Raw genomic sequence first — 13,475 nt, 5'->3', positions numbered from 1 at the left:
CCACCCCACTACAATCCCGCCATCATGACCACCATTGAGAGATGAAAATTCAGCCACTGTTATCTGTGCTTTTTTCAGTAAAATCATTCAGAATGTGGCACTGACTACGGAATTAACATAAATGATAAGTCAAGATATGATAGCTGTGAGAGAACTATTTATTTTGTATTGTATGCAATCTACATTACCAGAGTATCTGCTACACATTCTTTTTTGTGCGTTCAGTGCGAGGACATTCACCTCGTGATTCAAACATCCACTCTCCCCCTGTCCCATCTTCCCACCCACAGCTTCCTTCATGTACTCCTGCTGGTGTGCAAACCTTGGCACTGAGACACTGATAAAGCATTTACTCCCAACACAACTGGACAAAAAAATCCCTACAATTAGATACATTTGTTTACCAGTTGAATTGGAGTTGGAATTCATCTTCACTTTTGTTCATTTCTCATTCCAGAAAGGCTCAACAGTTCTAAGCAAGAGGCTGGAGAGTGATGCATGCTTCTATTGTACATGAAGTAGCTCAATATTGGCACAGAAGGAATTAATGCACTCTCTGAAGGCTGACCTTTGCTTTCTTTCAATTCCAAAGAAAATACAAATTCATAATACAACAGAATTGCTTATAAATAATTAACAGCTCCTGTCACTGGTTTAAAATATAATATCACAATAGTGAATAAATGGGTGTACAGGCTATCCATCAAATCAGTGTTGACCAGATAAATTAATGCTAAAGACAAGTTCTCACCTCTTTGTAATCAGTAACATTCCATGCTGCAGACTTGCATACAGAGGGTGTATTAAAAGTCGTTGCTGACAATTCATTGTGTTTTTCTTTACTAAAACTATCTAAATAATCAGGCTATATAAGTGAATGAAATAATTCTTCACCAAGTGCAATTGTAATGCTAATAGGTAGAAATATCAAATAAATTGAATCAAGCAATTAAGGAGAGCTAATTAGAAGGAAGGCTGTTTTTTCTGAGATTGTGCTCAATTTATAAGTAGTGGATTAGTTTATGTAGCCATATACTTAGTACCCTGGAAGTTAGTGCTTGAGAAGTAAACAAGATCATTTGATGTCTTTAATGGTAATAATAATTCTTATTCTCTTAATGGGAATCACCATCATCTTCAGCAATGGGATTTATCCACATACTGCCTGTGGCAGTTTGATTTTTATTTGATATCTGCTTAGAGAATTTTTTTTAAGGTAGGATGTCCTAATTTCTGCATCTCTGCAGTCGTTCCTCAGGGTAGTGTGCGAGGCTCAACCATCTTCAGCTGCTTTGTCAATGACTTTTCCTCAATCATAACATCAGGAGTGGGGATGTAGACCGAAGTTTGCAGAAAATTCAGCACTATTTGTGACTCCTCAGCAATCTATGTTCAAATGTAACAAGATCTGGACAACATCCAGGCTTGAGCTGACAAGTGGCAAGTAACATTTCATAGAATCCCTATTTTGTGGGAACAGGTCATCTGACCCAATAAGTCCATACCGACCCACTGTAAAGCATTCCAACCGCCCCCCCCCCCTCAGCCCATTACACTACATTTTCCCTGACTAATGCACCTAACCCTGAACACTATGGGCAATTTAGCATGGCCAATTCACATAACATACACATCTCGGGACTGTGGGAGGAAACTGGAGCACCCAGAGGAAACCCACACAGAAAATGGGGAGAATGTGCAAACTCCACACAGACAGTCGCCTAAGGCTGGAATCAAACCCAAGTTCCTGGCACTGTGAGGTAGAAGTGCTAACCACTGAGCCACCGTGCTGCCACACAAATGTCAAGCAATGACCATTTCCATTAAGAGATCATTTAACCAACACCCCTGATGATTCAGTGGTGCTACCATCACTGAATCCCCCACTGTCAACATCCTTGGGGAAACCATTGGTCAGAAGCTTAACATAAACCTAATGACTACAACAGGAGGTCAGTGGCTAGGAATACTGCAGTGAGTAACTCACTCCTGACTCCTTAAAGCCTCTCCATATCTCCAAGGCACAAATCAGAAGTGTGATGGAATACTTCCCATTTGCCTAGAATGGTGTGTTCAACAATGCTCAAGAAGTTTAACACCATCTAGGTCAAAGCAGCCACTTGATTGCAAACACATTCACAAGCATTCACTCCCTTCACCACCATTTGGTACCATACAAAAGACACCGTAGAAATTCACCAAAGAACCTTAGACTGTGCCTTCAAAACCCATGACTACCTTCATTTGGAAGGATAAAGTCAGCAACTACACTGGAAATACCACCAACTTTCCTTTCAAGCCACTCGCCATCTTGACTGGGAAATATTTTGCTATTCCTTCACTGCTGCTGGGTGAAAATCCTGGAATTCCCTCCTTTAGGTCATTGTGGGTTAACCATAACACGTGGACTGTAGCAGTTAAAGAAGGCAGCTCACCACCATCTTCTCAAAGGCATGTGATGTGCAATAAATGCTGGCCAGTCAGGCTGTCATGTCCCACTGGTAAATAATAAAAAATGATGCTGAGGATATTTCTGAAACAACAAGCATGTAGCCTTATCCTAACCTGTCTATTATAGGCTATCCAGGTTTCACTTCTGTCAAGGAGTATATTGAGGAGGCAGACTTGGTAGACTAACAGTTTTGTGTTCTTGATCAGGCTATTATTAGCCACATTTCCAGTATGGAGCAACAGCAATTCACCAAGCTGGAACAGTCCACTCTTGGTGATATGTCATTGATGGTCAAGCTCTAATCTAATCAAAAAAGTAAACTAGTGTCTGCACATTTGCTTGATGAGCTTGAAGGCTTGTTTTCAGATGTTTTGTCACCATACTAGGTAACATCGTCAGTGAGAGTGCTGGTGGTATGTCCTGCCTCTCTATTTATAGGTTTTGGTTTCTTAAGGTGGGCGATGCCATTTCCGGTTCTTTTATTCATGGGAAGGTAGATATCAATGTATTTATTGATAGAGTTTTGATTAGAATGCCATGCCTCTAAGATCACACGTGCGTATCTTTGGTTTTGCCTGTCCTAGGATATGTGTGTTATCCCAGACAAAGTGGTGTCCTTCTTTGTCTGTATGTATAGAAACAAGTGATAGTGGGTCATGTCTTCTGGTGCTGGATAAGTGGTGCTGGAAGAGCACAGCAGTTCAGGCAGCATCCAAGGAGCTTCGAAATCGACGTTTCGGGCAAAAGCCCTTCATCAGGAATGTCTTCTGGTGGCCAATTGGTGTTCATGCATCCTGATGGCAAGTTTCCTGCTAGTTTGTCCGATGTAGTGTTTTTTACAGTTCTTGCATGGTATCTTGTAAATGACGTTAGTTTTGCTGGTGGTACCTAATGGATCCTTTAGGTTCATCAGTCACTGTTGAAGTGTATGTGTAGGTTTGTGGGCCACCATGATGCCAAGGGGTCTGAATAGTCTGGAAGTCATTTCTGATATGTCTTTGATGAAAGCTAGTGTGGCTATAGATTTTTGTTGCATCGTGCCTACTTGTTTGGGGTTGCTTCTGCAGCACCCAAGAACTACAAAAAGTAGAAGAAAAATATCTATGCAACATTTATGCAACATACCCAATAAACACAATCCGCCAATTCCTCAGAAACAAACCCAAGCAAGTAGACACAACGCAACCAAAATCTATAGCCACACTACCTTTTAGCAAAGACATATCAGAAATGACTTCCAGATTACTCAGATCCATTTGCATCATAGTAGCCCACAAACCTACAACACACTTAAATAGTGATTAATGAACCTAAAGAATCCATTAGATACCACCAGCAAAACTAATGTCATTGACAAGATACCATGCATGAACTGTAAAAAAAACACTACATCGGACAAACTAGCAGGAAACTTGCCATCAGGATACATGAACACCAACTAGCCACCAAAAGACACGACCCACTATCATTAGTTTTTATACATACAGACAAGGAAGGACTGGGATGACACACACATTCTAGGACAAGCGAAATAAAGACACGCACAAGAATTCTTGGGCGCATGGCATTCTAACCAGAACTCCATCAATAAACACATTGATTTATATCCTATCTGCCTTCCCTTGAAAAAAAGAACTGGAAGTGATACCACCCACCTTAAGAAACAAGACTTATAAATAGAGAGGCTGGACATGCCACAGGCGCTTTACTGGAGACTCTCACTGATGATGTTACCAAGTATGGTGATGAAATGTCTGAAAACAAACCTTCAGGCTCGGCGAGCAAACTTACAGACTTATCATCAACCTGAGCTACAAATCTTCTGAAATATTGCTCGTAAAATAATGTTTCTGGAATCAAGTAACTGTAAGAGTTTTCACTACCAGCCCTCACTAAATGAACAGAGATATTCAAGGATGCAATTCTTTTCCTCCCCCATCAGTGATATGATTGGGCACTACTTGAGCAGGTGCACCTAAGCATATTAGTAACTATCGCTTGGACAAAAAATACATTGTACTACATGGATTAATTTTGGTGTAAAACAATGCCTGCAATTGTAAATAGCTGAATCCAATCTTTCTTTCTCATTCACTGGGAAATATTAGTTGATGGTGCTTTTTTTGTCATGTATTTTTGAAAGTAAAATCACAGAATTACAAAACTTAACAGGAGTTTTAAAACCACATTTAACTCATCTCACATTAAATTTGTTTGGCTTTATTGGTCAGTTGTAAACTGTTCTGATCCTGGGATTCCTGCAAATTCCATCCGGGAGAGTAAAATTGAATATGGAAACTTCACCTTTGGCTCAATGGTATTCTATGACTGCAACCCTGGATATTTCTTGTTTGGATCTTCTGTGCTCATGTGCCAGTCTAATGGGTACTGGGATAAGCCACTACCTGAATGCACATGTATGTATGCTTTATTTCTTTGCACATTTTATCTCGTGGTAAAATTAAATAAATGGCACACCTGTTCTGTGGTTACTCACTCTATATTTCTATTAATTGTATTTAGATCGTGGAAGTCTAGACTTATACATATTGAATGTATTCATATAACATTATTGTCAGCTGCATTAATGAAATGTTAAGCTGAATTATTTCTTTATTGAGTTAGCTGAGGAAGGAATATTATGCAAACGTGTTTAGCATTCAGAAGTTACTATTAAAGACTTTAGTCCCTAGGCAGAAATGTTGATTATTTTAGCAAGTAAGCTCTCTTAAGATTACAAGAAGAAATTTTGTATTTGTGATGTATAACAAAGTAAATCAGAGGAACAAATGTCTTGATTTGTTTTTCTCTTTCAAATAGTGATTGACTGTGGCCATCCTGGCGATCCTCCAAATGCAATATTGTCTGGCGATAAATTCACATTTGGGGCAACTGTTCACTACTCCTGTGTTGGCAAAAGGCTGTTGATTGGTCCATCAGTGCGTACCTGCCAGATGAATGGACATTGGAGTGACTCCATTCCTCACTGCTCCGGTATAATTTATATGTATGCTATCTATAATCAGAGATAGTACCAACATTGACCTTCAACCAGTTTTGAATGGATTCAACATTGGTTCACTCTAAACAGTAGGAAAACGATGTTTTTGATTAGTGTCATTCATTCTATAGCATGCAGAAGGTGTTATTAGGTTAGATGATTGCATTGCTGTTCCTGCCAGAGAAGCTACAAATTGCAATGCTGTACAAAGATATTTAAGTTGTATTGTCAGGAAACATCCAAGTTAATTTAATTGTGTCAAAATATGTGGGATGAGAACAGAATGTAAAAGATTTCCTGAATTAGCATCTTCAAGTATGTCCTTCAGAAAAAAACATTCTGAATATTCACATTTTGTTTAAAGACCTTTGTACATAAATTCTTATTAGCTGTTTAAAATGAAAGTAGTGGGTTGGATAAAATTTACATTAGTCCTTTTGCAATAGCTGGCCAATGCCTTTCCAGAGCTAATTTCTAAGTGGCTTACCACCTCAGATCAATTTGCCATTTAAATTTTCTCCTTTATATTAACTTCTTAAAGTTCACTCCCTGTACCTTACATGCTTACCATAGTAAAATGTATTCTTGATTGGGCCAGATTTTTGTAATTGGTTCAGAAATTGAGAATTGAATTATTTCCAGATGTTGTTTCCCTGAGAATTAAACAACGTAGTTATTTTTACTCTGGGGCGTTGGAGGTTGGCAGATACCAAAAAAGAAATTGCTGGAAAATCTCAGCTGGTCTGGCAACATATGTAAGGAGAGAAAAGATCTGACGTTTCGACCCTTTGACCAATTTCTTTGTTACACTTGATTCTATTTGTTGCTCAGAAAGCTGTCAAAAACACAGCTCATAATTTCCGTCACACTCACACAACTAATTCCTATTGATATAAATCCATGAATGGGTTTTAGAGCTTAGTAAAGTATTCTTAATGAAATAGTATTGCACAACTGAATAAAAAACCCTCCAGGACTTGGTACAGATTATTTTAATTTGCTTGACCATATGGCTAGCTATCTATTTATTTCTTTTCAAAGGCATAGCAGGTGGACTTTTAATCTAATAAGTTTGGTACCTGTTCAGTTTATTCAAAGAGTCGACAGATGTAGTGGCTTTAAATCAATTTAGAATCAATGCACGGTTTGTGGATTATGCAATAAAATCAGATTTGTAATATTGTTGAATGCAGAACAGGACTTTATCTATTAGATAAAGTATACTAATGCATGTGAAGACTTACATGGATGTTGGTCAAATTTACATATAACAACTAATAACGACAAGTCCATGATCAAATTATATCAATTTTTCAAACTTCAGAAAGATATTCTCAGTTTCATTTTGAAAAGCAAGGCCAAATGTCTTCATATTTTCTTATGATTTACAACTGTATTGTCTGTAACAATTTTTGTTTCCTCTGTACCATCTTAATGCAAAAAAGGATCTTCCTCTGATTAGGTGTTTAGCTACCAGGATTCCACTAGAGTCCTGATCAATAACTTATCCTGCAAAAATGATTGGACCGCAAAATCCTCATATTTCCTGCATTCCTGATCCAGCCACAGAATCTGAGATCAGGATACAAGTACCCAGTTTAGACATTTCCAGGGAACAGTCATGCTGAATAAAAACCTGCAGATGCTGTAAATCAGAAACAGAAATTGCTGGAAAAGCACAGCAGGTCTGGCAGCATCTGTGGAGAGAAATACTACTTTGGGTTGAGTGACCCTTTCTCAAAGTTGGAACAAACCCTTCAGGACCCGAAACATTAACTCTTGCATCCATAACTATATCAAAATATTCTGATCATTTGCTGAATGGGACGAGGTATTAGGAAAATGTGGTGTCTGTCAGTATTGTGCTGGGGTTGGAGAGGCAAGTAGCAGATTGGGGTAGGAATGGGTGGTTGTGGCAAGCTTATTTAATAGCTTTAGTTTATATTTTGATATTTGAGCATGTTCATAGAGATGTCAGTTTGATGACCAATACCTTTACCTTATACCAGAATTGGGATACCAGTTTCTTTCTAGTATCTTGACTATTGACTACTGAAGAAATTTAGGGCCTACCTTTTTTCCTTAGCTCATGTAACCCAGCTTTGATTTCTGCTGAAACTTATTGCTGATGAAGAAAGTTAAAGTTTCTGAAAATTGCAGCACAATTAAAATATATCTACTGATATCTCTATGTTATGTGTGTATATAATGTATATATTTATATATGTGTGTACAATACCACAAGGTTGATCAACTGTATGATCGTTAATTTCCCAAGTATTTAGGTGATTATTATGTAGTTTTTGTTTTATTCGCTCATGGGATGTGAGTGACACTGGCTGGGCCAGCAGTTACTGCACTGTCTCTTGTTGACCCTGAGAATGTAGTGGTGAGCTGCCCAGGGATGGAACAATAAATGCTGGCCCAGCCTGTGACATCCATTTCCCATGAGTGAATTAAAACAAAAGTTAGTTAAACCACATTGGCATGGTGATTCAGTGGTTAGCACTGCTGCCTCACAGCACCAGGGTCCCAGGTTCAATCCCGACCTGGGGTGACTGTCTGTGTGGTCTTTGTACATTCTCCCCGTGTCTGCGTGGCTGTGCTCTGGTTTCCTCCCACAGTCCAAAGATGTGTAGGTCAGGTGAATTGGCCATGCTAAATTGCCCATAGTGTTAGATGCATTAGTCAGAGGGTCTGGGTGGGTTACTCTTCGGAGGGTCGGTGTGGACTTGTTGGGCCGAAGGGCCTGTTTCCACATTGTAGGGGATCTAATTGATAAACTATGGATGTCTAAATTTAATTTTCAGTGTTTTGCCACTGTATGGCAGCTGTAGGGGCATGATTATTTGGGAAGAAATTTCATAAACCCAATTCATGTGGACACAAATATTTGCACGACTAGGCACTGGTTTTCTTGCATCAGCCCATCCAAGGTAATTTTCCCAAAGGTGCAATGGGAACAGTAAGTTTTCCTGATCTAAGTTATATCACTGGTCTGGAGAATATTACAGAGGCTTTATGTTTCTCCATAAAGAAGAAGAAGGAAAAACGTTTTTCGGCTATTGTTATGGATTATCCAGCAGATCAGCTTAGATTGTGTGAATGCAATCCAAAGACAAGTGCTTTTCAAATCCCAAAATTTTCCATCTTAAAATTTACACTTTAAGATATTCATCCAATTTCTTTATGCAAGTTATTATTGAATTTGCTGTCATTGCCTTTGAGATATTGCATTGCACTTTATTGTTTGCAACTGTCATTCAAATTGTCAATATGCATACAGCTCAGTTTCACAAATTATAAAAGATTTGTTGGAAAAAAAAGCATAATTGCATTCCTTGTCTCTTTTCCAGCATGTTTGTTGTGTTGCTACTGAGAGATTTCAACTTGCTTTCGTCTAAACGTCCTTTTATTGCCTGGGAGGCAATTCCACATTCTTTGTTTGCATAACCACCCGAAATGAAGCAGAAATTTTGACAGCCGCTATTGTTCATTTGTTTGCATTAACAGAGTTTGATTTAATTTCTGGTCTGTTCAAGTCCAATGAACTATTTTAATTAAAAATGACATGCATTCAATAAATAAACATGGGCGAGTGAATGGTTTCTTTACTGATGAGAGATTGTCAGTATTGAATTCTAATGCATTTAACTTCGTAAGAAGCCTCAGTAATGTGACCTGACCATTTAGAAATTTTCTAAAGAGGGTTCAAATGCAGCATCAATATACACACGCAAATTATGAGTGTGAAAAGGCCATTCAAGCCTTGTGCCTTGTCTGTCATTTAAGAAGTTTGTGGCTGATCTAATTACTTCACCTTCTTGCCTGCCCTTTCAACCCTTCTTTATCAAGATTTGGAGATGCCGGTGTTGGGGTGTACAAAGTTAAAAATCACACACCACCAGGTTATAGTCCAACAGGTTTAATTGGAAGCACACTAGCTTTCGGAGCAACGCTCCTTCATCAGGTGATAGACTATCACCTGATGAAGGAGCGTCGCCCCGAAAGCTAGTGTGCTTCCAATTAAACCTGTTGGACTATAATCTGGTGTTGTGTGATTTTTAACTTCTTTATCAAGATTTGGTGTCTGGCAAGCCACTTCTGAATGCTACCAACATATTTACTTCCTGGCTAAGGAGACCAGGACTGCAAACAGTACTCCAGGTGTGGTTGCACCAGTATACTGTGTATTGGAAGCTAAGCTGCCTTTTGTATTCTCCCAAAATAAACTATAGCCGTTCTGACAGCTTTCGTAATCACTTGTTGTAGTTGCATGTCAACATTTTAGAAACATTGAAAATTGGACCTGGGAAAGCCATTAACCCTTCAAGCTGCTCTGCCATTCAATATGATCATTGGTGATCATCCAAATCAGGGCTTTCTCTACTTTTCTCCCCTTTGGTCCCTTTAGCCCTAAGAACTTCAGCTAATTCCTTTAAAAATTTCCTTTATACAGTCAACTGCTTTCTGTGGCAAAGAACTCCACAGGTCACCACCACTCTTTAGGTGAAGTTTAACTGATGGCAATGAGAAATTATGCTTTTTTTACTTCCAGTTCTACTTATTTTGTGATTCATACACAAGGATTCCCAGATCCCTCTCTGTCCCAGAGCTCTATATTTTCTCAGCAATTAAATAATGAGTTTATTTTAATGCTTCTTGTCAAAGTGGATAATACATTTTTCTACAGTATACTTCACTTGCCCCAATCATTGCCTACTTACTTTCCCCAGCTATATCTCTTTCCATCCTCTTTATGTCCTCTTCGCAACTTATTTTCTTACTTATTATTGTGTCCACAGCAAATTTGGCAACTGTACTTTCAGACCCTTCATCCAATTAATTTATTGAAGTTGGAAGAAATTGAGGCCACTGCTCTGATCACTGGGCACTCTATTCATTATGTCTCACCAATTTCTTCCTTAATACTCAATTCTACCACGTAGTTGTTGTTAACAGTCTTGTTAACAGTCTTCCAGAAGTGATTTCTTGCCTTTGTCATTTATCATCACGATTCAAACCACGACTACAACCTGATTTCTGAAACTTTTGTGGTCATTTTGCCTTGTGTTTTCACCAGTGTTAATTAACAGAGCCAACCCTCCATTTTTCTAGCTTCCTTTCTCCCTAAATGTAATGGATCCTTTGATATTCAGGTCCTGATCAATGCCTTCCTGCAACTATGAACCTGTGGCGGCTGTCAACATCATACACATATTTTAAAGTTGTGATATCAGTTCATCTGTGTTGTGTTGAGTGCTGCATGCATTTGCAAACAGAGCCTTCGTAATTTGCAGCAGGTCTGGCATCATCTGTGAAGAGAAATCAAAGTTAACATTTCAAATCTGGTAACCTGAAATGTTAAGTCTGATTTCTTTTCACAAATGCTGCCAGACTTGCTGAGCTTTTGCAGCAACTTCTGTTTTGTATTTGATTTACAGCATCCTCAGTTCTTTCAGTTCTCCTTTGTCATTTTGTCCTTTTCTTGTGTAACCTTTAGCATTACCTATTAATTTATTCGTAGATGCCTATAGTCTATTTCTTCCTGGCATGGTCTGTTGATCAATTTAAACATCTTTCTCTCTTCCTGTGTGTCTCCACTTTCCACATTGTCCCAAATTTGTTTCTTCGTTGCTTTTCCAAAAAACAATCTTGAATTAATATAGGGGTCTCAGGCTGTCCAAAGTGAATCATGTTTCACCTAATGCTCTGAAGTGTTGGTTTTATATAACCTGTAGAATTGCCATTTATGCGCACAGTTAAATCTCACTGATGAACGGCCAGTCAATCTGTTTATTGACAGTGTAAGTTGAGGAATATCTACCCCAAAGGTCAATCTTCCAAAAATGTATTACTTGATAAACACAGAAGCAGAAGTGAAGTTAAAGTAATGGAAATAATTTTGTAACACTCATGTTAATATATGGTGGATGCAATTCTGATACTAAACAGCAATTTATTTCTTACAACTTTACATAGTCTTGAGCTTTATTTACAACAGACAAAAGTTATTAGATTAGATTAGATTAGATTACTTACAATGTGGAAACAGGCCCTTCGGCCCAACAAGTCCACACCGACCCGCCGAAGCGCAACCCACCCATACCCCTACATTTACACCTTACCTAACACTATGGGCAATTTAACATGGCCAATTCACCTGACCTGCACATCTTTGGACTGTGGGCGGAAACCGAAGCACCCGGAGGAAACCCACGCAGACACGGGGAGAATGTGCAAACTCCACACAGTCAGTCGCCTGAGACGGGAATTGAACCCGGGTCTCTGGGGCTGTGAGGCAGCAGTGCTAACCACTGTGCCACCGTGCCCGCCCATGATCTATTATTTTACTTTTTTACATTTAGATGATTTTTTTTATTATGAGGAAATTAATTCTTTTCTATAATTGTTTGACACAATATATGCTGCTAGTGGATTCTGTGTGATTGGGATGTAATAGGGAGAAATCCAAACTGACAGGGCTACAGGTGAAACCAAAACAACTGACAATGTTGTAGCACCATCTTCAAAATGATCTCCCCACAAATACAAATCTCTGCTGAAATTATAAGACTATGAAATTACCCCATAACTGCCAAATACAACTTCTAATAATGCATGTGACTTTTCTATATTAAAATTATTGATATGGAGTTAAAATGTTGCTACTTACAATATGTTTTATCCAATACAGTGACTGCAGGAAGTGTGAAACGTAAACAAAATGTCAGAAATAGTCAACAGCTCTGGCATCAGTAGGAAAATAACAGTTAAATATTCAGTTCGAGGACCTCTTCAAAACTGAAGAGAAACAGAAATGCAATAAGTTTTGATTTGGAGATGCCGGTGTTGGACTGGGCTGCACAAAGTTAAAAATCACACAACACTAGGTTACAGTCCAACAGGTATAGTCCAGCAGCGCTTTGAAAGCTAGTGCTTCCAAATAAACCTGTTGGACTGAAACCAGATGCTGTGTGATTTTTAACTGAATAAACTTTGAGCAAGTGAAAGCAGGTAGGGGGAAAGACAAACAAAAGTTTAAGCCTCTGGTAGGTTAGAGGATGGGAGAGATTAACTGGATTCCTGTGAAGTGAGTTCATTGCGATCAGCTAAAGAAAAAAAGTAGAGTAAGATAAATACTTTTTTACTCAAACCTGTTCAGAGTCACTTTCACTGGAATCCACAAAGGGAGCAACAGAGACAATCTCTGAGGAAACCACATTCTCTTTATATGACACTAGCTGTCAGGCTCTGATAAACAAAACCTTTTATGTCCCAAAATGTCTCATTTTGCTAATTTGGGTATACACAGGTATGGGGTGAACATGCACCCATAAGTGTGATGAATAAGGTAAACAGATAAGGGATGAGGCAACGGATAGGAATGGTTGAGATAAATGGACAAAGCAATAGAATGGTAACTGGGCGAGGTAACTGGGTAATAAGGTATTAGTTTCCAAGTTATTAACATGCAGATGGATGAAATCTGGAGTGGCTGAATGTTATGTTGATAGCACAGAGTCATAAAAATGGGGTTCCATTGCTGACCAGGAGATTTAGACCACACAGTCTACAAACATAAAGCTGTAACTTTTGGCTGGGTTCAGAATGGAAATGCAGAAATTTATTTGTCTATTTTGCTTTAAGCAAGTAAGACAACACACTGATGTGGATAGGCTTTGCATGCTTGCACTGTTTGACATTATTCAATAATGATCAGCTTCACTATTGGTACAAAGTGCCCCAGTCATACTTCTTGTTCACTCAAGTGTTCAGTGTTTTTGTGGTGTAAATGAAACAGAACACCAGCAAAAAAAAAACCTATTTCAGCTCAGAGAGGGAAACCGTTGTTATATTTTTGGGTTAAATGAGTGAGAATTAAGTATGAAGCAATGTGCGTACATTTCTACATGTGAAATATTCAATTTGCTGCTGCATTGTAATGAACAATGAATGTAAAGTTACAGTGGTGCTTCTTTTTCCCATCCTCTTTATAATGTTTTCATGTCACTTATCATT

At 38.6% G+C, this 13,475-nt stretch overlaps 1 protein-coding gene across 3 annotated transcripts in view; it reads left to right on the top strand.

The window, feature by feature from the left end:
- csmd3b (CUB and Sushi multiple domains 3b) overlaps positions 1-13,475 on the top strand; it is a 1,935,846-nt gene that overhangs the window by 1,861,227 nt on the left and 61,144 nt on the right. For all 3 annotated transcript variants that reach the window (XM_087986040.1, XM_087986041.1, XM_087986039.1), the window contains 2 exons: positions 4,684-4,869; positions 5,273-5,446. In XM_087986040.1, coding sequence (XP_087842166.1) covers positions 4,684-4,869; positions 5,273-5,446 — 360 coding nt within the window. The remainder of the gene's footprint in view (positions 1-4,683; positions 4,870-5,272; positions 5,447-13,475) is intronic.

The sequence above is a fragment of the Chiloscyllium plagiosum genome, unplaced genomic scaffold (genome assembly GCF_037043375.1).
Source record: "Chiloscyllium plagiosum isolate Xiang-an unplaced genomic scaffold, Cpla_swu_hap1 HiC_scaffold_4, whole genome shotgun sequence".
Classification (NCBI taxonomy): domain Eukaryota; kingdom Metazoa; phylum Chordata; class Chondrichthyes; order Orectolobiformes; family Hemiscylliidae; genus Chiloscyllium; species Chiloscyllium plagiosum.
Note: the sequence above shows the minus strand (reverse complement) of the source record. Positions and strands in the feature narration are given on the sequence as shown.